Source organism: Myotis daubentonii, chromosome 6 (genome assembly GCF_963259705.1).
Source record: "Myotis daubentonii chromosome 6, mMyoDau2.1, whole genome shotgun sequence".
Classification (NCBI taxonomy): Eukaryota; Metazoa; Chordata; class Mammalia; order Chiroptera; family Vespertilionidae; genus Myotis; species Myotis daubentonii.
The window spans coordinates 57,036,359-57,063,736 of NC_081845.1; the positions used below are offsets into that span (position 1 = coordinate 57,036,359).

Sequence of the window (27,378 nt, forward strand, 5' to 3'; positions counted from 1 at the left end):
GGTATTTTGTGGAAGTTAAGTTTGGATATATTTTTATAAGTAACAGCTATTATATAAATTTTAAGGTGTATGTTTTCTTTGAGACGTGAAGTTGAAAAACAAGACATTATATAATTGAAGGTTATTGCCCAGAATTTTATGAAATTAGTCTTAAAATCACATTTGTATACAAGCCACCACTGTGGCTCCATGGATGCTTCTAATCTGCCTTACTTTTAGTTAGCACATTTTTTTTGGTTTACTTTAGAGCTAATATGCTTATGTTTTAAGCCCTGGCTGGATAGCTCAGTTGGTCAGAGCATCATCCAAATAGGCCAAGGTTGTGGGTTCCATCCCCAGTCAGGGCACATACAAAAATCAACCAATGAGTGCATAAATAAGTGGAACAACAAATCAATGTCTCTCTCCCTCTCCCTCACCCTCTCCTTCTCTTCAGTCCTTTCTAAAATCAATAAAAAATATTTTTAAAATATGCTTATGTTTGATCATTGATTCTATAATATATGAATCACACTAGGAGAAACTCTTAGATTTTCACCATTGGGTTGAAGCTGCTGCTACCTTTTTACAAGCAGATCATTTTTTAAATCTGTAAATCCCTGGAGTAATCCCAGTTCAACAGGACTGTGGTGTGGAATAGATTAGTACAAGATGCCTAGAATTATTGCTCATTGCTAGGATGCGATAGATAGACTAAAAGGAAACATTTCAAGGACTCAAAGACAGTAAAAGCCAACTTTGTCTTTCTTGGAGGCAAGGCGAAGTGTGCTATATAATGATAGCCAGACCTGGAAATTATGATTTTTACAGGCAAAGCACTTGCCAGTTACAAGGCCACAAAAGTGAGTTTTGGGTTCTGGTTATCAACTCACAGGACACTGCTGTTTTACCTCGCTCTGACTTAACTTAGAAGGGTGCATAGAGGAAGCACAGCATCGCAGAGGACTCAGATACCTAGATGCACCCTCCTCTGTCGCTCCCCAGTCACCAGAAAGGATGCATTTGGTCATAATGTCGGTGAGGAGCTGGTGAGAATGTAGGTCCCATAAGCACAGGGAAGCCACCATGTCCAGAGCCTCTCAGCTTAAATTCTCTGCTAGCCATGTAGCCTTTGATAGGGTGACTGGCTCTCGTTTTAGAGTGTAATAGCAATGCTAACACCAGATCTACCAGGGAACATTCATTCTTGGGTGAGTAGTGAGTAATGGCCTCATCAGCCTTCGGAGTTGTAGGACATTTGACGTGACGGCAAATGCTTACTCAAGAGGCTGCATGGGTTATTACAGCCCCACTCTTGACCTTCCCTTCCATCAGTGAGGCAAACTGGATATTTAACAATCTTTCCCAGGGGCAATGGCATTCTTTTATGTCTTTGCCATCCTTTCCTGCAAACAGGACATTCCTATTTGCCAAATCCACTTCATACCAGTGACTGCCAGCTGGTATTTTTCTAAATGACGAAGATTCAGGATTCCACTGTGGACTTGGAAAATGGCAGATATGACAAGAGGCTGTGAATTTAACACAAACCTCAACTGGTTGCTTGGTGGGGGGGGGGGGGAAATACTAGCTTATCTGACTTTTCTCCTGGTCCAGATACTCTTCATAGCAGCTTCAAATTGGTCACAGTAACTTTAAGCTCTAGCTAAACCAGTACACTTAATTCAGATATTTAACAGGCTGTAAATGGAAGAATATGTTTTTAGTTAGCACAAACTATGCTGTAGCAATGAGATTTTAACAGGCTGCAGAAACAGCATCATTTTAAATGCCTTTTGAGGGGAAATGACCTTGTCAGTTTTTTAATGAGATTAGTGATTATAAATTTTTGCTTTGAAGTTGTAATTAAGATTGAAATGGTATGAATAAAATCAAATGTTCTGGCTTTTTGCAGAATTGCAGGAAGTCCTTCTTTCTCTCTGGGTATTCTCTCCAAGTCATTGAGATTACTGGTACTAGGCCGATATTATGCATATCTCAGAGTCTGGCTGGAAACTTGAGAGTTAAATTTATAGCAAATAAAGGTTAATATTTTACACAGTGAAGAATACAGCTGGCAAACTTCTCTCAATATATACCAGCTGAAAATATAGAGATTTGAAAGATACAGACAGATTCCTGGATGATGGGTATAAAAATGCATTATTAAGGGAGATTAGGTGTGTTGAAGGATATGCCTAACTTCTGAGGTTGACATAGAGCAGGAAAACCATATTCTTCCCTAACAGACACAATTCTGAGGTGACTGCACCATAAGTCTGTGCTAATAAAGGAATGTGTCACATCCTATCTTTAATTCCAAAGGCGGGGAAGATATGAAACAGCCTTATGAGGCTCTTTGTAGTTTTACACTGTCTGCTAATCACAAGACACAAATTACTTTTTTAGCAGAGTCATAGAAGTCCTTGAATGGATTTAAAATATAAAATGTTCAGTGTTGAATTGATAACTTAACAATTTTCACTAAATGGGAAGGAAGGTCTACAGAGGGCCAATACTTTCATCCTGTGTGGGGCTGGAAAACAGCCTGAAAGTGTCAGACAAAATGTCTCAGGCTATTATTCTTAGCAATATTGACTAGCTCAGATTGATCTTCATAAATGGAATATGTTGAGAACTGGTTGTACCACTGGGAATAATTGAAATGATACCATCTTTAACATAATGGAGCACATATGGGTAAGGAGACTATGTGTGAGAGTGTGTTTCACTACCAATAGTTTTAAATTTTCACTCGACTCAATAATATGATGGGTTTTGATATGTCTGCATTAATAAACCTTCACTAAGTGCATAGGCTGTTCCCTTTGAGAAAGATACATTTGTAAGACTAATCATCTGTGATAGAAGGCAGTGATTTTTGTAGATGGTTGAGCAATCCAGTTATAGTGTAGGAAAGTTCAAATATGCCTGCAAGACATTCAGAAGCCTACTGATTACTAACTTATTTTCAATTCCATAGAATACTTTTCTTCTTAATGTAATTTATAACCATATTGAAAGAAAGATTAGTGGTTTCAGTTTATTATTTGCTTCTATTCCTGGACCCTAAAACTTTTCACTTAATAGAAAGAGTTCCCCAAACTTCTTACTAATGTCTATAATTTTCTTGTTTAGCTCTTAAGAGTATAGCAATTGATTTTCCTTTAAGATAATCAGTTGATTATTTTATGTCACTTTATGCCTTTTTAATTAGGCTAGGTTTGTGAGGGCACCTACTTCATAACAACTGAGTATAATGGAGACAGTCATCTTCCTAGATCTTTGTCAAATTTTTAAACCTATAGGAAGGTACAAGTCTGGCATTACTCCTGACTGTGGGAAAGAGGCTGTGTAGTATGACAATGAACAAGTATCTGGAAGATTCCTGTGTGGAATCCTGGCTCTGCATTTGCCATCATTGACCTTGGGCAAATTACTTAACCTCTCTAGCCTCAGTTCCCTCATCTGTGGAACTTCATGGGGTTGGTGTTAGGATTAAATTAGCTAAAGTATGTTTTAGGTTGAACAACATAAAATTGTTGCTGTTGTAGGACCAAAATGGTCCAATAGAGGAAATTCATGTGGTTCAACCTAATAAATGCATAGAACAGTGCCTGGCACTTGGTGAGCCTTACGCCAATTGGTTTTACCCTTTAATGTCTTAGAGAAGGCACTGTTACTTTTTGTTGTTGTTGTTGAATAGTGTTACTTATTTACCTATGGAGAAAATCTACTTATATTATGAAGTTTCGCAGTACTAAGCAGATGAGCCCTGTGTCAAAGCATACATTTTTCTCCTTCTATTACTTAATCTTGGGTAGGTGTGTTAACTTCTCTTGCACCATTTCTTCCAGTCATGGAAAGATAGGATTGAATCAGATGATGCTAAGGCCCTTCCCAACACTAATATGATGTGATTCTAGGATATGTTGTCTTTTCTTGGCCAAGTTTTAAGAAGCTGAGCATCAACTACAATTGTCTCCACACTCACCTGTAACAAGAAGAAGCACCTCATAGAATAATTGCCTAATAAGCACAGCCATATTCCAACTTTGAGGTGTGGGATGTTTCCAAAAAGTTAGCATTAACACAGCCTACCTCCTTAAAACCAAAATGGTCACACCCACAAAAAATAATTACTGTTGGTCTATCTTTGCTTCAGACTGATATTAGTTCTTAAAAATTTAAAGAATGTCTTTTCTTCAGTTAGGAAAGTTCCATGATGCTTATGTCACTCAAATACTAAAATCACTTAAAGTGAACTTTAAAAACCACCTTCGAATAGGTAACAACTTTGCAAATTACATTTTTTTATACATATGCAAGGAAAGCTTAAACCCAAATCCATATCAATTTCCAGGAGCAACATGACTTGAACATTATTGTCTGCTTTAGAAAATAGTAACCAAAGAATTTCAATGGGAGCCATTTTCAAACTTATAAATTGGTTTTATGGAATGCAAGCTTAAGGATATTTTTTTAGCATTCCTGATGTTTTTTTCATAAGCAGTTTCTGAAGAAGAGCAGATATGGCTAGATTAGAAAGGAATATATATACCCAAACTGAGTATAAAAAAAACTGGTAGTAATAAATTCTTTGATAATAGAACATCATCTCAGCTCTTACTAAGAATCACTTCACAAGTTGCATATTTTTATACAGATGAGCTCTGCTTCTGCTTTTGTCTGGGGGTGGAGAGAAATGATTTGCTTCTAGTAGTCAAGGGATAAATATGTAATTTGAAGTTTCCTTACTTTATAATAGTCTGATTTCTCCTCACCTTTTATATTCAGACTAGAGGCCCAGTGCACAAAAATTTGTGCACTTGGGGGGGTCCCTCAGCCCAGCCTGTGCCCTCCTGCAGTCTGGGACCCCTTGGGGGATGTCCACCTGCTGGCTTAGGCCCACTCCTCGGGGGATTGGGCCTAAGCTGGCAGTCAGACATTCCTCTGGCAGCCCGGGAGCCCTCAGGGGATGTCCACTTGCCAGCGGGGAGCAGGCCTAAGCTGCAGTCTGACATCCTTAGCGCTGCTGAGGAGGCGGGAGAGGCTCCCGCCACCACTCCTGTGCTAGCAGCTGGCAGCCTAGCTTGTGGCTGAGCAGAGCTCCCCCTGTGGGAGCACACTCACCACCAGGGGGCAGCTCCTGCATTGAGCGTCTGCCCCCTGCTGGTCAGTGTGTGTCATAGTGGCCAGTCATTCCCAATTGTTCTGCTGTTAGGGTCAATTTGCATATTACCCTTTTATTATATAGGAAGTTTCCTTCACTCCATAAACATTAATACAGGGTTTCAGGCATTGTCTGACTATTAGTAGAAAAGGTGAGAAAAGAAGACACAGTTCTTGACATCAAAAGATCATCCCTGGGGTGGGTGGGGGGGTCTGGGGGTGAGAATAAAGAATTATGATGGGGTTTGGGTGGAGCACATATGTACTTGGGGTGGGTGGGGTGGGGGTAGTTGTGGCTGATAACAGTATAAGGCAAGGAATCCCTCCCAGCGCAGGCATCTGACTCACTATGATGATACAATAAGCAGCAACCGAGTTTGCAGAGATGGAGAGGGAACCAGAGCCAGAAGAGCTTGATTGCTATGCAAAGGACTCTGCACTCTGAATCTGAAAGTTATGCGAATCCAGGGAAGGATTTTAGGCAAGTAACTTTATCAACATTTTCCACTCAGAAAAATCACTCAGGCTGCACTACAGAGACTGGACTGAAGGAAGTCCAAATGAGAAGCCCCACTGGGCGACTTTATGAAACCTGAGAGCTGTGTTGGGCGAGCCTTCACTTGGCAGTAGCAGCAAGGGGACCAGAACATGCGAAAGATATTAAAAAGGATTTGGTGGCAGAAAGAATGCACACATATTTTTCTGATTTTATTTTATTATCATACTGGTTCAATGTGTACAACTAAGCGTTTTCTAACTACCTGGTATTGTGATTTGAAGAATCAAAGTTTAAATATAATGAAAATAATTATCTGAATTTTAACTTGGGTGAGACCCTCTTAGCTTTATGTGCTCTACTGTATTCGTAGATTTGGTTGCCGCGGGTTCTCTTAACAAAGGTATATATTCTTGTGTGCTATCTTGTTTCCAGTTTACTTAAATCTCTCATTAATACATGATAGGTGTCCACATACTTGAAAAACTTATAATAACCTATAACTTCCCAGGTGTCATTGACTTCTCGCATCTACATGCATTCAATTCCCTTCTGTCTTCTGTAACTTTTTCTGACTCTGTTTTTATGGCCTTTACCCGTGGTTAGTTGTTTCTGCTTATATTTTTCTGGAACTGCTCTTTCCTAGGATTTGGGGGTTCCTTCATGGCCCCTTCTCCATCACCAGTGACTCCAGCCCAGAATAACCTGCTACAGCCCAATTTTGAGGCAGCTTTTGGAACAACGCCTTCAACTTCTAGCAGCAGCTCCTTTGATCCATCAGGTGAGACAGTGGTTTTCAAACATTCTTTTAATTTGTTCTGATTATAAAATAAACCGCCTAAGGTTAGTATGATAATCAGGAAATGTCTACGCAATACTGAGTGATGACCTTATTTTAAAAACTGTTCAATAAATAAATCCAGTAACTTACGTGAATATTTTTAGTACATTTTGGTGGCTTTAAGAATAACTTTTAATTCCTTTCTGTGTTTCTGTTTTTAATTTCTTTGCAGAAGTCTAACTTAACACGCACACCATCTATTGCATGAGCTTACATGCACACGGTTTAGAGATGGTTAAAGGAAAACAAGTACTCTGTACTAAATCTTTGTACAGTATCTGAATGTGTGGACACTCCCCCTGCTGTTGCTTACACCCTCTGAAGCTTGCATAGTTCTTGGTTTTTTGAAGTTGAGACACAAATAGTATTCTTTGCCTGCCTTTAACCTTTCATCCTGCTGTCATTTTGTTTGTATTCTCTTCCATTCTACTCTTCCCATGCTGGGTCCTTACTACAAATTTTCAATTGGTGAGTTTTTGGCAATTAAATGTGTTTCAGAAACACCCTAAATATATGCCCTGCCTGACAATTTGGTTGCTTCCATTGCCAGTGCCTAGTTGAATGCTGTTCTTTTTTTAATTTAGAATCATTGTATAGTAGTATGTATGGTAAATATGCATAGTTTTTTAATAAAAATTAACAACCACAAAATCTTTGACATGGATATTAGCAATAACTTATGCAAATCCCATGAATCTGCATTTTAAATGGTCTTCTTGTGTTCTAGGAACTAGACAAGTAGTAATTAGTTACATGGTAATCAGGAACCATGAATAATGGCATGGTTCCTAGTACTGAAATAGTGTTTACTTTAAATATTCCCTTAAAGTTAGAACCAAAAGTGAGTGCTACACTGGAGAAAAAAATTAAAATTCTTACTTCTAAAATATGGTCAACTGTTTTTCAGATACTTATTAATAGGTATTGACCATTATATCAGGTTTTATTTTGACACTGATTTCATAGGGAAATAAGAGATTTGGCCTTCTTTTTTCATTTAAGAATTGTTTTAAGTTGTTTATGTAATAGTGTTAACAAAGACTTTTTTTTTAAAAAAAGTAAGCATTGTAGAACTTTAGAGTAAACCAGTTAGGCTTTGCTAAATCACTACCATTTTGAATAAAACATGTTTTAGTGATAGCTTTTAATGAGTAACCATGGCTACCAATTATTGAGTGCCTGTGTACAGCAAATGTTATAATGAAGACATGACATGTATTATCTAATTTAATCTTTACAACAAAGCCATGTAGTAGTAGTAGTGGTACTTTTCCCACTTACAGATGAGGAAATTAAAGCTCAGACAGAAACTTTCTCAAAGACATACAGCTAGTGTGGCGTGCAGCTGAGTTTGAGTTCAATTCTGACTCCAAAGTCTGTGCTCTTTCCTGTACGTTACACAGATTGTTTTCCATCTTTGTTCATGCTCATTAGTATTTCCATACTTTATGAGTACACTTATGTAGAGATGTTCTTTTTGGTGTTATGGTCATGATAAGTGTGAATTACAAGCCTTCTTTTATAAGATTGTATATTCACTTGTTTCCATAGTTGTTTTTTTAAGACAGTTTTCCCTTTAATTTTCCATATGATCTATTTTTTTCAATTATTCTGAACCTGGTCTATTTGATTTCCAGTGTTTGATGGTCTAGGTGACCTTCTGATGCCAACCATGGCACCAACTGGGCAGCCTGCACCCATCTCGATGGTACCTCCTAGTCCTGCAGTGGCAGCAAGCAAACCTCTTGGGAGCGATCTTGACTCGTCTCTTGCCAGCTTAGTAGGCAGTGAGTCATATAGTTTTATTTAACTGAATCATGTGTGATTTTCCCCCTGTCTTTTCCTATGTGTTGTTTCTGGATTCATTTGTGGGTGAGTGTATTAAGGAGTGGGCAGAAATTCTTCGTGCTTTACCCAGTACAGCTCCTTGGAAGGTAAGCAGTCTCTATACCGTAGTCTTGCAAGCAGTACCCAGGCCATAATTAATAATTAATCTAAATTATCCAAGGTATAGTTAGCATGTGCAAGCATGAAGTCAAGTGCGTTGTGTATAATAAGTACCTAAGTTTTCATTTCACTTGGAAATGAGAACGCAGAATAACTTAAATGCAGTATGTTTACTAATTGAACGTCCAAGTGCGTTTTAGTTATTCATTCAGCAAATACTATTTATTGAATACTGGGCATTCTTCCAGGCTTGAGAGAGAAGATTAGTGATCAAAACAGGTATAAATTTCTGTTTTTATGGTGCTCTGAAAGGGCGGCAAAGACAAACATTAAACATTTTCAAATTGATAAATTCTATAGTGTGTTAGGTTATAAGTCCCATGGGGGAAAAACAGAACAGGCAAAGAGAGGTAAAGAGTGCCACAGAGTGGGGGTGAGAGTAGGCCTCACTGAGAATGTAAAATTTGAGCAGAGATTTGAAGGTAAAGGAATGAGCCATATGGATATCTGAAGGGGAACATGTGCAGGCTAAGGAGACAGCCAGTGCCAAGACATTGGGCAGAAGATTGCCTGGCATATTCAAGGAACATCAATCAAGGAGACTGTGGCTGGAGCTAGGTACATGAAAGAGAGAGTCTTAGGAGGTGAGGGCAGGTGTGATAAAGACTGGCCTTTTATTTCAACTCTGAATTTGATTTTTTTTTTTTATTAAGGTGAATGGGGTTAGCATTGCAAATACCTTTCATTCCACTTGAGGCTGTATCAAAAGTTTAGCATATCATTTATACACAATGTTTTTCTATCCATTACCCTATGGATATACTTTTGCTTTCCATTCAGCATCCTCAGCCTGGGCATCCATGAAAATGCTTTGATGACAGCCATAGAGAGATTATTTTAGTATTTCTTCCTGCTCTAAAATATTATCCCACTGATGGGTAGTCTGCAGCGGTCACTGCTTTTGCTGGACACTATAATGTACCGCCCAGGCCCTCCTTCAGAAATAGAGGATTTTTACCTCTAGCTTCTGAGAGTGCCCTCAGCACACAGCTCACAGATGCTTCCACCTTTGATATTTGTCTCAGCTGAAGAAAGCTGACCAATAGCCAAACAATCTTGATAAAGAACAAATTTGAAGCACACTTTTTAATATCAGAACTTATACAAAGCTATAGTAATCAGGACAAATGGTACAGTATAGACGTAGAAAAACAGACCAGTAGCACAGAATGAATAGCCCAGAAATAAACCTCACATACAATGTTAAATGATTTTCTAGGTTTGCAGGACCATCCAGAATTGGGGAAAATACTCTATTCAAAAAACATGCAAGTCAAATGGATAGCCACATGCAAAAGACTGAAGTTGGGCCTCTTCTTTATACCATCCACAAAAATCAATTCAAAATGAACCAAAGACCTAAATATAAGAGATAAAACTATAAAACTCTTAGAGAGAAAAAAATCTAGGCGTATTGACTTGGGATTAGGCAGTGACTTCTTAGCTATAATACCAAAAATAGTCAATCAAATAAAAATAAATGAATAAGAATGCATCAAAATTAAAAACTTTTGTTATGAATGATACCATTAAGAACCCACATAATGAGAGAAAATATTTCCAAGTTATATATCTTATATGGGCCTTATATCCATAATATTAAAGAACTCTTACAATTCAGTAATAAAAAGACAATTTTAAAATTGGCAAAGGATTTGAATAAACATTTCTTCAAAAATGATATACAGTGGCCCACAAGTACATGCATAGATGTTGAACATCAGGGAAATACAAATCAAAGCCACATTGACAGACCACTTCACACTCGCTAGGAATGCTATTACCAACAAGAGAGTAACAAGTGTTGGCAAGGATGTAGGGAAATTAGAACTCTCACCTGTTGCTGGTAGGGAAATAACATGATGCAGCCACTTCGGAAACAGTCTTGTAGTTCTTTAAAATAATTAATTCAAAATGGATCATAGATTAAATGTAGGAGCCAAAACTATAACATTTTTAGAAGAAAATGTATGAATAAATCTTTATAACCTTGTTCTTAGATATGACACCAACAGCACAAGCAACAACAGAAAAAAATAGATAGATAGGGCTACATGTGATACCATTAAGAAAGTGAAAAACAGCCCTGGCCGGTTTGATTGGTGTATAGAGCGTCAGCCTGCGGACTGAAGGGTCCCAGGCTCGATTCCAGTCAAAGGCACATGTCCAGGTTGTGGGCTCGATCCCCAGTGGGGGGTGTGCAGGAGGCTGCCAATCAGTGACTCTCAGCATTAATGTTTCTATCTCTCTCTCCCTCTTCCTTCTTCTCTGAAATCAATAACAATATATTTTTTAAAAAAAGAAAAAGTGAAAATCAACAGAATGGGAGAAAACATACATCTCATAAGGGACTTTTATTCAGAATGAATAAAGAACGCTACACCTCAATACTGTAAAGACAAGTAACCCAATTTAAAAATAGTCAAATGACTGAAACATTTCTCCAAAAAGTATATGTCCACTTTGTACATGAAAAGATGTTCAGCATCAGTCATCTGTGGAATGCATATCAATACCACAATGAGATATCACTTCACACCCATTAGAATGTCTATGATAAGAAAGACATTATAGCTAGTGTCTGTGAGGATGTGGAGAAACTGAAACTCTCTGACATTGCTGGTGAGAAGGCAACATGGGGCAGCTACGGTGGAAAGCAGTTCGGCAGTTTCTCGAAATGTTAAACCTCTAGTTACCATTGGGCAGACAGTGCACCATGACAGCTAGAAAGCTCCTCCCCGGATCTCTGCTCAGCTCTGCCCAAGTCTCACCTTCTCCCCGAGGCCTTCCCTGAGCATCCTGTTTAGTACTGCCTGCCCTCACTCTCATCCTATGCCACCAGATCCTGCTCTTTCTTTTCATGTTTCCATAGGCTTCCCGTTTTACCTTCTAACTGCCTACATAATTTACTTTATTATTTTATATACGTTGTTTTATCATCCATCTCACCCCATTGGAATGTAAGTTCATCCAGGATTGGGATTTATTTTTTCCCTTCACTAACTTAACCCAAGCACTTAGAACAGTGTTTGGTGTATACGTAGGGGCTCAATAAATATTGGCGGACGTAATAAATGAACTGAGATTAGAGCAGAACGATGAATCTGGTTGTGTCGGGATCCTCAAGACTACCCTCCCATTCACTGATTCACTAGAAGGACTCGGGACTCAGCACATGTCTGTACTCACAGCTAAGATGTATTACAGCAGCTGGTGAGGATGCACAGCTGGATCATCGGGGAAAAGACACAGGCAGAGTCTGGAGGAATCCATGCTCAGACTTCCTTATGCTCTCTCATTCCCAGGAGGGGAAGGCCATACAGAAATGTGGCCACGTGTGTGATGTATTTGCCCAAGGAAGCTTTTTAGAGACTCAGCACCCAGGATTTTTCTTGGATGCTGATCACGTGCTAAAGTTTCAGTCCTGAAGAAGGAAAGCAGGTGTTCAGCATAAACCACATTGTTTGTATGGTTCCAGCCGTGGGCAAACTACGGCCCGCAGGCCGGATCCGGCCCGTTTGAAAGGAATAAAACTAAAAAAAAAAAAGACCGTACCCTTTTATGTAATGATGTTTACTTTGAATTTATATTAGTTCACACAAACACTCCATCCATGCTTTTGTTCCGGCCCTCCGGTCCAGTTTAAGAACCCATTGTGGCCCTCGAGTCAAAAAGTTTGCCCAGCCCTGGTTTAGACACAGCAAGCCACCCTATCAGGAGGCAAAGTTTTATCTCAGTGTAGAGAATCATTTACTAGCTAGGTTCCCAGATGCCAGCCACATAGACCTTTCTAAGATAGCAGTCTCCAGCCTCCCGTGTTTACTCTTTTTTTCTGAACACGAATTGACATTAAAATACGATCCTTAAGTATAATGTAAAGTAAAAGAAAATGTTAGATTTGTGAATGTTTCCTGACATAGTTTCTCCTTTGTATAACTGAATGTAGTCATTCCTAGGCAAAATATGGACTTTTCCTAGACCTCTGAGTCTTTGATCTTTTAAATGTCATATCATTTAAGCTGAGTATAGAGTTTTAAATTCTTTTTTTCTTTTATCCATTTATAGATCTTGGGATTTCTGGCACCACATCCAAAAAGTAAGTACTTCTTAAGCTATCTGATTTTGTTGAGACAATGTATTTGTACTTATTTGAGACTATCAAATGTTGTTTTCATTAAAGTAATTACTCATTCTCAGGCTAGGTAATTTTAGAATTGGTTTTTATTTTATTCTGGGTTTTTGTTTTTGTTGTTTTCTACTGGAACATCCAAACTGTTGGCTATGACAATGAAAAGGAATAATATATTTTAGTCTCCAAGATTGTCATGAACTTTTATCCTATATAATAAAAGTGTAGTATACAAATTGTCTTCTCGACCGGGAGTTCGTCCGGGAGTTTGACCAGGGGGTGGGGCCAGCCAGCAGAAGGGAGGGAGGCCCTGGCTGACAGCCGGCAGCCACTAGGGACCCTACCAGTGTACGAATTTTGTGCACTGGGCTTCTAGTCTAGAAATACTGGGGAATTGTGGTTTGAATAATTTAATAGCTTTAAATTCTAGACTCATTACAATATTCCTAATTAACATTGATTTTTAAGTCTCTCATGGAGGATCAATTTTAAGGAAGGATGGTAAGAATGATAAACAGTGTACTCTTTTTTAGATGCATATTTCAACATCTGAAATTGGGATCCATTTTACCAATATATGGTATCTTACAGTCATTGTAATGCAGGTTGTAGTTATGATATAGTTGTATGAAACCTTCTGTTGATCCAGAAAGGGACATCATGGATGCACCCCAAATTCAACAAAGCGTAGGTATATAGTATTTATGATACAGTTATTTAGTATTTTTTATAACCAGTGAAGGATTCAGTTAAATTTGTGGCATATTTTTCTATTAAAAGTGATAGGGGGAGTGGGGGAAAAAAGGAGACATATGTAATGCTTTCAACAATAAAGAATTTAAATTAACAAAAAAAGAAGTAATAGAAAATTCCTGTTATCATTGAGGTCCAGACTCTAAATTATTTTTGTCAAATGCTTTAAAGCGTTCTTAGATACAATATGTTAAGCGCCTTCTATAAGTTTTACTCTGTGTTCTTTATTGTCACTGGACTCAAACAGACTGCTTCTACTCAAATAAAAGTATCTCAGGAATCACACATCATTCTTTTCTGATTAGTGTGTTTTTTGTGTGTTTTGCATGCTTGATTTTAGGGGAGATCTTCAGTGGAATGCTGGAGAGAAAAAGTTGACTGGTGGTGCCAACTGGCAGCCGAAAGTGGCCCCAGCAACCTGGTCCACGGGAGTTCCATCAAGTGCACCTTTGGTACGTAGCCCCTGGGGGCCGGAGCAGTGGGGGAAATTTACCAGCTCCCCAGTGTGTACAACACAGTGCATTTTGCTTAATTTTGCTACTGACACTGTACTTTTCCATGCACATCGAAGAAATATAAGCAGGATGCAATATTTATCAAACTGCAAATTTTATTGACTTTATACTTGATAAAGATTATGACCTATTTTTTAATTTTAATTATTTCAAAATAGTATATATGCTTTTTGAGATATTTGTTTTATATTTTTACAATTATGGAAATAACTTTTCAAAATCATTTAATAACATTGATCATGATTTATATTTTATCATATTTCTTGCCCAGATTTCTTGATTGTCATAAGTAATGACCGCTTTTTTTCTTACCAGAAAGATTGGGCAATTTTCCACTGTGTAAGTGAACTTTTATTTTAAATCACTATTAATTCTTCTCACCATTTCAAAAATTGAAACTACTAACACCATCTTTTCTATAAAATTTAAATAGGTTTTATTTCTGTATATTAAATTTCTATTAATATATTAATGCCACCATTCATTCTATGAAATAGCATGTCACTAGTAATAAAGACTAATTATTATTTTATGAAATTTGCTACCATAAAAAAGACATTACCAAGGGTAGCAAAACTTACTGTTTTCCTATATATGCCCCATAATTAGCAAAACTAGGCTAGTTGCTATTTCCCAAGTTCACTCGTAATTTTTCACCTTTACTTACCACCTTCATCTGTCTATATCACACCCATTTCAAAGGCTTTCTTGATGTCATACTCTCCTTATTGCCTGAATTAATTCTAACTATCACCCACCAATCCCAGCCAAACAAAAATGTATGGAAGTGATTAATATAAATAGAATATAAACATTTTAGATAGACTCTATTAAAACTATTGTGTTTCAGAAATTAATTTCAATATCTAAGTTTTGGAATTTAGAACATATTGTCTTTTAAATAATTTTATAAATAGTAATGTTTTTATATGTAAGCAGTTTTATAAATAAAAATAAGTTCAAAACAATCTGATTAATGCCTTTTGAGTCAAAAGTCATCATTAAACAGAACAGTATTCACTGAATTACAATTTATACCATAGTTTCTATAGGAAAATACATTCTGTTCTGGAAACCCACTCCCCTTATCTCCTCACCCCCGCCAGTGGTTGTAGTGAGAGAGGAAATTCAAGAACTAATATTTTCTTTGGTGAGTTCAAAGTCTGAAAGAACTTAACTTTAAGTGATTTCCTAACTGATAACAATGAAAAAATTGCCTATTGAATCGAGGTATTTATTTCTTTAAATCTTTCTTTGCATAATTTAAAAACAATGCTTAAGAAGACCATATTTTTGTATTTAGCAATACAATAAAGAGTTCCATTTTAAATTTTACAAAGGCTACTTAGTAGAAAACTAAATCTCTCTTAAAAACTGATGTATGACTAAGATGACCATTTCACTTATTGTTCAAACTAGGGCTCATTTATGGCTGAAAGGGAGTGTAATTCTTACCCTGGGATCCCAGGCATTTATCTGTGGTTGGTGACTCAAATAGATGCTGAGACCAATGGGGGCTGCACTCCATTCTTCAACACAAAAACATTTGAGAGTCACTGTCTTGTTTGGGGTACAGGGAAAGCGATTCAATAAATGTATAAAATCCCTAATGAAAGAAAAAGCTTCTTTAGAACTGGTCTTGAATACGATCTAATCACATTACATCTCACAATTTATAGTATCATTACCAAATTAAAGGAACTAATTTTCCTATTCTGTTCTATGCAAAATTAAAGAGGCCTTGTGTGCTGTCCTGAGAAGTTAATACTTTAATAGTGGTGCCCTTTTCAGCAGGATCAAGTTGTTGTTTTTGTGTGTTTTTTTCAAATACATTTTTATTGATTTTAGAGGGGTACAGAGAGGGACAGATAGAAAGATGAGAGAGAATCATTGATCGGCTGCCTCCTGCACACCCCATTGGGGACCAAGCCCACAACCGGGGCATGTGTCTTGACCACGAATCTAACTGTGACCTCCTGGTTCATAGGTCGAAGCTCAACCATTGAGACACTCCAGCCCAGGCAGGATCCAGTTTTTAATTGTTTTTTAACAAGTTAATTCCAGGACAGTCAGGATGATAGCAGTATCTAAGATGGAATGAGGGGAGTGGAGAAAGGGTGGTGAGAGTACTGATATTTGGCAGAACAGCTGTAGGTTAAAAAAAAAAATGGTTGAGAGCTTGAAGTGAGGGGGAAGACAAGAAGGAAAACTCTCTGGTAGAATCCACACAACTGTGGGTCCTTGTGAATGAAGCCACCAAGACAGCGGTTGCCCAAGTTTCTATATGGGACAGTTTGCTAAATAATGAGGCCATTAACCAAGAAGGGGGATGTTTAAGTTTCTTTTCCTGAGAATACCCAAGACAAAGAGGAGAGACAGCCAAGCCTGTGCTTCAGAAGCAGCAAAGCAGTGTTTCCAAATCCTCCTGGTCTTCTGCAGGCCTTTACCTTTGAGTAGGAAATTGAAGGGGCAGCAGAGAGGGTGCCTTTTAAAGTTTTTATCCGTAAACAAGAGCTAAGGTTGCTTTTCCAAATTTGTTTTGAATTTCCCTCAGTTGTGGCTTGGAGCTGCAGCTATAAAATTTTTCAGATCAGAGAACTGAAATGAGATCTAGAAGCCTTAACAGGACTTGACTGTTTGGAATCTGTCTGCTGGCCGGGCTCTGTCATCGTGGCCATCGAGAGCCCTGCATTTCCAGAGCCTCTTAGTCCTGCTTCCCAGTGCACAACAGGCCTCTCAGGTTTCCATCGTACAAAGTGAGAAGGTGCTTGCAGTTCAGAAGTATGTGCCTTTTACAGGACATCACAGAACCTGCCGTTCCCTCCCTGAAAACAACAAATCTTTATTTGCCTATAGATAAAATATTCAGTTGAGGTTGAAAAAGAAAACAATTTAAAACCTTAGGAAAAATAATATTTGGAGAGGAAATTTTTTAGTTAATCTACCATTTGAGCAAAATGACAAGTTAAGACTCTCTTGAAATTATTTGACCCAAGCTCATTTTGTTTTGATAACTAATAAAAACCTTTTTTTTCTTTTACTTCTTTAAGTCCCAATGATATAATTCAGGTAAATAATACAATTATTATTTACAATTCTGATAAGTGACACAGTTCCAATAAATTATATAATTCTGGGTCTGGTGAATAGCTTACCAAACCTCACCTGTTGAAATGATGAGTAAAGTGTGAATCTGAAATATAATACTTGTAGGGGGAGCAAAATAGCTTTCCCTCTCCCCTTCTAGTCCATGAACACAGCATACTTTTCATTTATCTAAGTCTTCTTTAATTTCTTTCTACAATGTTTTATAGTTGTCAGTGTATAAGTCTTGTACTTCTCTTTGTAAAGTTATTGCTTAGTACTTTATTATTTTTAATGCTACTCTAAATGAAATTGTTTTTGTAATTGTGTTTTTTATTGTTCATTGCTAGTGTACAGGGAACTGATTTTTGTATATTGATTTTATATCCTACAACTTTGCTAAACTTACTTATTAACTCTGATAGTTTTTTTGTGTATGTATTCCTTAGGACTTTCTATCTATAAAATCATGTTACCTACAAATAGAGAGAGTTTGATTTCTTTCTTTTTTCCTTTTAATTTATGTTTTATGCCATCCTCCCATCCCCTCCCCTTTGGCAACCATCAGTTTATTCTCTATATCTATGGGTCTGTTTCTTTTTTGTTCTGTTTATTCATTTGCTTTGTTTTTTTAGGTTCCACATATAAATGAAATGATAATTGTCTTTCTCTGTCTGACTTATTTCACTTAGCCTTCTAGGTCCGTCCATGTTGCCACAAATGGCAAGATTTCATTCCATTTTATTGCTGAATAATATTTCATTATATCTATCTATATATCTATATCGATATCTATCTATCTATCTATTTATCCATATACTAGAGGCCCAGTGCATGAAATTTGTACACTTGGGGGCCGGGGGGGGGGGGGGAAGGGTCCTTCAGCCCGGGTTGCAAAGGGGCACAGACCATGCCGAGGGACCCCATCAGTGCACAATCAGGGCCGGGGAGGGCCTTGGGAGCTTGGCCAGCCGGGGAGGGACCGCAGGAAGGCTCCAGGGTGTGCCCAACCTGTCTCGCTCAGCCCCTATCAGCCAGACCCCAGCAGCAAGCTAACCTACCAGTCGGAGTGTCTGCCTCCTGGTGGTCAGTGCACGTCATAGCAACTGGTCGACTGTCTGCCCCCTGGTGGTCAGTGCATGTTATAGCGAGCAGTTGAGCAGCCTTAGCATATTACCCTTTGATTACTTGAAAGGACAACCAGACACTTAACATATTAGGCTTTTATTATAGAGAATATATATATATATATCTTTATCCGTTTATTTGATGAACATATAGTTTACTTCCATATCTTGGCTATAACTAGTAAATCTGCAGTGAACATGGGAGGCATATATCTTTTCAAATTAGTGTTTAGTTTCTTCAGATAAATACCCAGAAGTAGAATTGCTGACTCATGTGGAAGCTTTATTTTAAAATTTTAAAGGAGCCTCCATACTCTTTTCCACAGTTGTTGCACCAGTTTACAGTCTCACCAACACTGCACAAGAGTTCCCTTTTCTTCACATCCTCACCCACACTTTTTGTCTGTTGATTTATTGATGGTAACCTTTCTGACAGGTGGGAGGTGATATCCCATTGTGGTTTTAATTTGCACTTCCCTGGTGATTAGTGATGTTGAGCATCTTTGCATATGTCTATTGACCATTTGTATGTCCCTTTTAGAGAAATGTCTATTCACATATTTTGCCCTTTCCTCATGTGTATCATTGGAAAATATGTTCTCCCATTCAGTACCTTGTCTCTTTGTTTTGTTCGTGGTTTCCTTCGCTGTGCAAAAACTTTTTAGCTTGATGTAGTCACATTTGTTTTTCTTTTGTTCAAGGAGACATATCCAAAAAGATATTGCCAAGAGTAAAGTCAAGGAGTTTATTGTCTATATTTTCTTCTAGGAGTTTTATGATTTAAGGTCTTACATTTAAGGATTTAATCCATTCTGTGTTTGTTTTTGTACATGGTATAATAAAGTAGTTCAATTTAATTTTTTGCATGTATCTGTCCATTTTTTCCAGCACCACTTGCTGAAGCGACTGTATATCCTTGCCTCCTTTGTCATAGATTAATGGACCATATAAGTATGTTTCTTCCATTCTTACCTGGTTGACATTTATTTCTTTTTCTTACCTAATTGCCCTGATTAGAACATCCAGTATATCATTGTCTTACTATTAAGGAGAAAGCTTTTAGTCAATCAATATTAAGTACGATGCTAAGCATACGTTCTTCTTAGGTGCCTTTTATCAGGTTGAGGAATTTTGTTTCTATTCCTAGTTTGTTGAGTGTTTTGTTGTGTCCATGAAAGGGTGTTGGATTTTGCCATATGCCTTTTTTGCATCTCCTGAGATGATCATGTGGGATTTTTTTTCTTAAATTATTAATATGACATATTACATTGATTGAACATACCTTGAATTCCTTGGTGAAACCTCATGTGGCCAGGTGTATAATATGTTGCTGGATTCAGTATGCTAGTATTTTGTTGAGAATTTTTGCATCAGTGTTCGTAAAATATAATGATCTGTAGTTTTCCTTTTTCTATGATGTTCTTGTCTGCCTTAGGTATCAGGGTAATAATTGGCATCAAAGAATGATTAAGAAATATTCTTTTTTAGAGAGAGAACTTGAGAAGGATTACTATCAATTCTCCTTCATACATTTAAACACATTCACCAGTAAAGCTATCTGGTTCTGGGCTTTTCTATGGTGAAAGTTTCTGATTACTGACTCAGTCTCCTCACTTACTATACATCTATTTAAACTTTCTATTTCTTCTTGTAGTTTGTGTATTTATATGAATTTTATAATCTTATCTAGGTTATCTAATGTATATAATTTATCATAATATTCCTTTACAATCATTTTTATTTCTGCAAGGTTGGTAGTAATGTCTCCACTTCCATTCCTCATTCTGATTAATAAGTTTCGCTCTTTTTTTCTTGGTTTGTCTACTGCAAGTTCGTCTGTTTCATTGATTTTTTCTAAGACTCAACTTTGATTTCTTCTCTTTTCTACTTTGTTTTTCTATTCTCTATTTCATTTATCTCTAGTATAATATTTATTATTTACTTCCTTTGCTTACTTTCGATTTAGTTTGTTCTTAAGATTGAAGCTTAAGTAATTGATTTGAGATCTCTCTCCTGTATATGAACTATACATTCCTATTTGTATACCTCACAATTTTTTGTTGAAACCTGGGAATTTTGAATATTATAATGTGGCAACTCAAAATCAGATTCTACCCCTTCCCCAAAGGTTTGTTGTTGCTACTTTTTTAGTTGTTTGTTTTTTGTTTAGTGGCCATTCTGAATTAATGCTGTAGCCTGTGTTCTTTGTCAAGTGTGACCATTGAAGTCTCTGTTCTTTATTTAATGTAGGTCAGTTGATAATTATATAAAACTCCCAGAATATAAAATATCTCCTAGCTTTTGTAGAGGAGCTCTGAGTGTGTGTTGCAGCATGTCTTCAAACTCCACCAGGCAGTTTGCAACTCTACCTTAGCAATCACCTACTGCTTGCTGAAAGCATCAAGGTGAGCCAGAGGACTTCTCAAGCCTTTCCTGGGCATGCACATGGCCTTCTAAATTTCCAGGAGTGTGTCTAACTTCTTCAAAGTCTAAATCCCCAAAGCATCTCATTCTCCAGCCTTTCCTCCCAAGCTTTCTGCTTAGTCTACTATTTGCCCTGCCTGTTATCTGTTGCCTCAGACAGCAACATCTGAACTATTTGCCTGTAAGTATTTTCCACAAGTGACTTAAGTTAGCAGCTTTAACACTAGGTGCATTCCCAGTTTGGCAAGACAAAGACAAACTTTTGAGCCAGTCTTTCCAGGGATCCACCCAGACAAGACAAAGCAAATAATTAAATATATTCTGCTTCCCTCTGGTAATATTACTGGGAATGTGTGCTATAGCTTAAGTAGAAAAGACTGAAGCTTAAGTAGAAAACAGTGGATGGAACTAGAATAAGTTAAAATGCCTCAAAGTTCACTATTCTTATTAAGATTCAACTGATATTTCTGAACAACTACCTTCTAGGTTGCTGTAAACTATTATTTAGTTTCCAGAGTTCCAAATAGTTGATTATGACTTTTTGCTTGGTTAGCCATTATTTTTTTTGGGGGGGGGGTGGCTTTTAAAGTTCCTTACTTCACCATTTTTGCTGACATCACTGTAATATTTCCTTTTTTAATTAGAATTTTGCTCTAATAGTTAACTTTAAATTTAAGGCATTGCAGTATGGTGGATTTTAAACATAAGGGAAATATTAGAGGGTTTGGGTGTATGACTGAAAACTACCAGACCTGTATCTGAAATGGGATGTGTGTGCAGTCTTTTAAGTGCTTCTTAAAACTAAGAATTTTGGCAATTGTGCAAATGTACAACACTCAAGTCAGAGAAGAGCAAGTATAACACAAAAAAGAATAATTTTAAAATGGGGATCCCTGGTGAGGTGGCTCAGATGGTTGGAGCATCAACCCATACACCAAAAGGTTGCGGGTTCAATTTCTGGTCAGGGCACATACCTAGGTTGTGGCTTTGATGCCCAATAAGGGCACATGTGAGAGGCAACTGATTGATGCTTCTCTCCTACATTGATATCTCTCTCTCTCTCTCTCTCTCTCTCTCTCTCTCTCTCTCTCTCTCTCTCTCTCCCTCCCTCCCTCCCTCCCTCCCTCCCTCCTTCTCTCCCTCCCTACCTCCTTCTCTCCCTCCCTCCCTCCCTTCCTCTCCCTCGCCCTCTCCTTCTCCCTCTCCCTTTTTCTTTTTCTAAACTAAAAACATATTATACTGCCTTTATAATTATTCAAAGTGTGTGTATACATTTTTGGGAAAGTGTGTATCCTTAGGTGAGAAAAGGAAAAGCTTAGATAAACTTGACTCATTTTTCATGAGGGTGGAAGAGAGATATATAAGGAGGTAGAGAGGAAACCCAATGCTGTAACTCATCAGCTAGCCAACGAGCTCAAATAGCACTACAACAGTGAACATCAGTTTGGTAAGTATGTTCCTATAATTGTCATGGTGCAGCTAGACCCATTTTTTAAAATTTGAAACTAAAATTTGAAAATTCTTTGCATATCTACATATACTTTAGAGGTATGCATTTTAAAATTGTATTGTCATTTTAAACAAAATTATGTTTGTTCTTTTTTTTGTCTTGTTATTTTGTGTGTATGTTTGTCTTGTGGTTTTTATGGTAGCAAGGAGCTGTACCTCCAACCAGTTCAGTCCCTCCTGGTGCTGGGGCTCCAACTGTTGGGCAACCAGGAGCAGGGTTTGGAATGGTGAGTGACAACCTGCACTGAAAAGTGTAATTGACATTTCTAAGGCCTTTGCCAAATTGCCCGATCCCAGATTAAAAAATACTGCTATGGAATGCAATTCTTCCCAAAATGCAGTAAGGTAAAACTTAAAAAGTTACCTCATTTGCTTTAGACATTAGTAGTCTACACATGACATGATAAAGTCACATACAAAATAGTTAAAATTATTTCTGTCAAAATAATTTCTATAGTACATTGTTATGTTATTTTTGGAGTAATATTTATCAAGCATTCTTAGCTCAATCATCAAAATTTATTCTTAATCCCTATACTAGGACTTTTCACTTACCACTTTCATCACTAGCAAATTTTAGGGCCATCATCCATAAGGAAACAAGGTTTATCTCTTTAAGAATTATGCTTACAGAAGAAAGCCTGGTTGGGATGAGGATGCTGTGTGGCCAGCCCCGCTTCTGTGCCTCAGTGATTCTCTGCCATCCTCCAGCGTCGAAGCACAAATTATACTTTCTCCTGGTCCTGGAGTCCTCAGGATTTTTCAGGAGCATATTAAAGACATAAATGCTAGGACCTTGCTATAGTGGATTCCACTCATGCTGTGAACCACTGTTCCTTTTCAGCCTCCGGCTGGGACGGGCATGCCCATGATGCCGCAGCAGCCAGTCATGTTTGCACAGCCCATGATGAGGCCACCCTTTGGAGCTGCAGCTGTCCCCGGCACCCAGGTCCGTGTAAATGTCCACAGAATAAGGACATTCATTGCTAAGTATTAAACTGCCGTGTGGAAAATTGTTGACATGTGTTTACCTAATATCCTATCCGTTACTTCAGAAGTAAAGAGAACATGGAAGACAAACTAGCAATACTGAGAGGTTTAGAGGAAAATGATAGAAATAACTACCTGTCTTAAAGTCCCACCATTCCTCTCCTACTTCATTCAGAATGGTTCCTGAGGAGAACTAGGCATTGAAAGTATGTATTTATTCCAGAAAAAGGAATACTTCTGATCCACAGTTTTATTATGTGTTTCCAGAGTTAGCCAAACTCAAGGTTAGGAACACAGCCCTCCAGACTACCAAGTTTGCCCAAGACTTGTAACACTAACTTCAATGAGTTTGCCAAACTGTAACGTCTAAGTGAGCAGTCCCCATAAGACTACCCTCACTTCAGACACAAGTTTGGGAATCCCATGGATCACGTTCACTTCAGATCAGCTGCCTACAAATATGAGGGTTCCCAGGACTACCCTCAGATTAGATAATTTCCTAGTATGACTCAGAGAACTCAGGAAAGCACTAAATTTAAAATTACAGTTTTATTATAGTGAAAGGATACAGATTAAATCCAGCCAAAAGAAGAGATACAGAGGGTGAATTCTGGGCGGGTTCCAAGCATGAAGCTTCTTTGTCCTCAGGGATGGGTTTACCCACCTGGCATCAGTGTGTGATACTCATGCAGTATTGCCAACCCAGGAAGCTACGTGTGCAGAGTTTTTAGTGAAGTTCCATTATATAGGAAAGATTAATAGAATTATTGCCAATGTGGTTGAACTTAATCTATCCACCCCCTCTCCTCCCTAAAATTCAGAGCAATATCTAGTGACCCAACTCTCGAATCCCACGGTTGGTTTTTTCTGTCATGGCTAGCCCCCACTTTGAGCTATCTTGTTAGCATAAACTTTCAGGTGTACTTTCAAAAATCCAGCCTTACTAACAAAGTCACTTGGGAAATTGCAAAGGTTTAGAGGGTACCCAGGAGAAAAGGCAAACCTCCCTTTAGGTGAGGCCCAGTTTCTTACTAAACATTGTGTTACCTTCATTAGCATAGGTGCTAAAATATGTGCACTTTGTAGAACTGCTTTTGCTGCTGGGAGTGATAGTCATGCTGGTGAGTCACCCTTTCTTGGGTTCTCTTAAAAACTGCCTGGTGGAGGTCTAGCATGTAGAACCAAGGAGGTTTGCACCACGAGAAACCTACTTAGATATAGTCAGGACACCAAGATATAACTTTGCTAGCACCATGCTGAGAAAACTAAAGCAAACAAGTCAAATAGCTTTTAACAATGTCAGTAAGCGTTTTTGCTTCTATATTTTTAACTTACCAATGGGTATTTATATTGCCTTACCCATAGGATTCCTTCTGTGAACTTTCTGAATGGACATTAATCCCCTTTGTTCCTTGAATCATCTTTAAATCCATTTTCTACCTGTTCCCAACATGTACTTTCAACTTTTTTACTTTAATCCCTCAAAAGCCACAGTGACCAGGAGAGAGAATGGTGTTAGGTGTTCAAAGAGATAAATTTAAAATGTGAGGAACACTGACCTTCAATGCCATAACCAAAGCATTGTCTGCATGAGACATGTTCTAGTCTGATCTGAGATTATGAACCCTTCCTAGAATTGCTTTTTGGGGAGAGTGAGGAACGTTTGGGGGATGATAGTAAGGTTAAATTTAGTCCAGATATTTTTAATTTCTAAGAAGGATCTCATTTATCAGGTGTGTTACCTTGATGGTTGAATATATCCATGACTATTTACCACCTTTTTGAAAAAAGGAAAATGTTTCTATTTTTATGAACTTGGTGTGCTGAAAACTTTACAAATAAATTAATTATTATTTATTATTTCAGGTAGTTGTTTTTTTTAGCATAATGCCAGTGTTACATAGTATCAATTTGTTTACTTAATTCAAAGAATAAACTTGAGAAGTAGATTGTATGATGAAAACGATGTTTTAATCATTTAACCAAATTTATAGTAATCTAGAAAATGGCATGTCATACTTATACAATTTTTAGATGTATATCCTATATCAGAGATGAAGTATAGCTGATTATACTAGATAATAAACATGACTTGTAGCTTCAGAGAACAGATCAGCTTTTTATTACTGATGGGATGCCTGGACAATCCCATTATTCCTCAGTTGGTTGGTATTATGATGTTGTTATCATCTCACCTAATTATTAATTATGAATCAGTCCTTGAGTTTCTTATCTTCTAAACAACTCCAAGCTTTATACTCATTTTTGTCTTGATCTTCCTATGAAGTATGAATTGAGTTTTTTAAATGGAAGTTTGACTGACAGATTCTGCAGTCAGTCAATAGTTTCTGGACATAGGAACACTTCTGAAAATGCTTGGAGCTGTTTACTGAACCAATAAAAACATACATCCCTGCCCTGAAATCCCATATTTCTGAGGTTTCTATCATATGAGCATTGGAGATTAATTATGCTCAAAGGTTACTAGTCTACATAGTTTACATAACCAAATCAAGGCCTTGTACCCTAACATTCCTGCAGAAGCCTGATCCCAGAACCTATTTCTGTCGCACAATTAAATAATTTAGGTGTCAAGCAGACACCAGGTAAAGTAATTCTTTGCTGCTTTTCCTGCAAATTCAGTATGATTATTTCCTATAGTGCTGAATAATTAGTCTTTTCTGCAAGTTGGACAGGCGATGTTGGAATTTAGTGACATTTATAACCAGGAAACTATTTGCTCATCTGAGACAGACAGTGCCTCAAACTGGACTGGTTTTCACTTGAAATACTTTATATGAAATCCTAGTATATTTAGCTAATAATTTTAAGTAATTTCTTATGTGGCTTTCTGCAAACTGTTACTCTTCAATGTTTCCTTCAAACTCACTCTCCCTATAAAAGAAGTCCTTTAAATTTTCTTCATTAGTTTAGTGGTACTAATAGCCCAAAGTCAAAATGCTTTTGTACAGAGAAATTGATTATTTTGTTTTGCATATTCATAATATCTTTTATGTGACTAGCCTTTCACATCTTCTCTAACTCATATCCATATTGTTCTACCAGAGTCCTCCAATTTTTCTTTGGCTGCATCTGATATGAAAGAATTTCAAAAAAGCCAAATATCATCTGAAGTGCGTTTTACAAGTCCAAAATTAAGCACAACACTGTGACTAAGTAGAACAAAGTCGGTTTTGTAAACCCTTAGCCATCTAATCTTCTGCATGCGTGTTTTCTGTGGTGTGTGTTCGGCCTAATGCTTATCTATCTTTCTTGTTTGCTTTCTATTTCTTCTCTCTGGGGCTGGCTTTTCCCCATTAGCTTTCTCCAAGCCCTACACCTGCCACTCAGAGTCCCAAGAAACCTCCAGCAAAGGACCCATTAGCGGATCTTAACATCAAGGATTTCTTGTAAACAATTTAAGGTATCTAATATTGAGCTTTTCCTGTGGGCTTGTAGTATTTACCTGTGCAATGCTTAGCTATTTCAGGTATGATATTTGTACTTCTGTGTTTTTAATACATGTATATGATAATGATAATTTGAGTATTTATATTTAAATCAATGTTAAAAGCTATTAATGAATTATCAATGATTTTTTTTAAAATCTTACTTAATTTATAAAACTAAGAGAAAGACAAATCTCCAAATTGTCCTTAGACCGGAAGGCATAGATATTACACTGATAAAGCAGAAAGTTGTTCAAGCTACTTGGTAAATTGTGGCTGAAATTTATATAGAGGTAACATTTATGATATTTATATTTAGAAATCACCTAAGAATATACTTGCCTACATACTGTATTTTTATCTTCTTCAGCCTTTCTTGGCCTCATCAAGTAAAACTCAGATTATTACCCTTTGCTTTTCTACATTCGAGTAGAATTTTTAAATTTTAACATTCTAGTTTTAAATTCCTAACATAATATGAAGTGATTAATAGTGAATTTATTATGATGAAGGAAAAGTTGACTGTTCACCCCAGCACCTTACACAGTGGGGAGGTTCTCAACAAATACTTGCTGAGTGTGATGAGCAGTAATAATGCTGCTTTTCATTATTTTCAGTACTTTCCATACCTCTCTCAGTCATTATCTTCTTTGATCTTCTCTGTAGGAGATCAAACCCAGTGAGATAAACTAGCTAGATAGTCTCATTTCACAGCTAAAGAAACTGACACTTGGCATCAGGTGATTACCCAAGGTCACGCTGGATTAGCAGTGTTGAACTTTTGGACCACTACCCAGTGTTATTTTCATTATGCATTTATATCTGTATATTTTTAAACTTTCTCTAATGCCCACTAAGATTTTTTAAATTACTGCTTTATTTCTTTTCTTATACAAAGTTAAT

General features: G+C 37.3%; 1 protein-coding gene across 9 annotated transcripts in view; it reads left to right on the forward strand.

Annotated features, from left to right (window-relative positions):
* SNAP91 (synaptosome associated protein 91) overlaps positions 1-27,378 on the forward strand; it is a 123,475-nt gene that overhangs the window by 93,614 nt on the left and 2,483 nt on the right. For 7 of the 9 annotated variants that reach the window (XM_059701064.1, XM_059701063.1, XM_059701069.1 and 4 more), the window contains 7 exons: positions 6,294-6,428; positions 8,126-8,275; positions 12,561-12,591; positions 13,718-13,829; positions 22,180-22,263; positions 22,881-22,985; positions 26,348-26,450. In XM_059701064.1, the coding sequence (XP_059557047.1) occupies positions 6,294-6,428; positions 8,126-8,275; positions 12,561-12,591; positions 13,718-13,829; positions 22,180-22,263; positions 22,881-22,985; positions 26,348-26,440 (710 nt within the window). In that variant the 3' untranslated portion in view covers positions 26,441-26,450. The remainder of the gene's footprint in view (positions 1-6,293; positions 6,429-8,125; positions 8,276-12,560; positions 12,592-13,717; positions 13,830-22,179; positions 22,264-22,880; positions 22,986-26,347; positions 26,451-27,378) is intronic. The other 2 variants (XM_059701067.1, XM_059701070.1) reach the window with 1 other exon arrangement.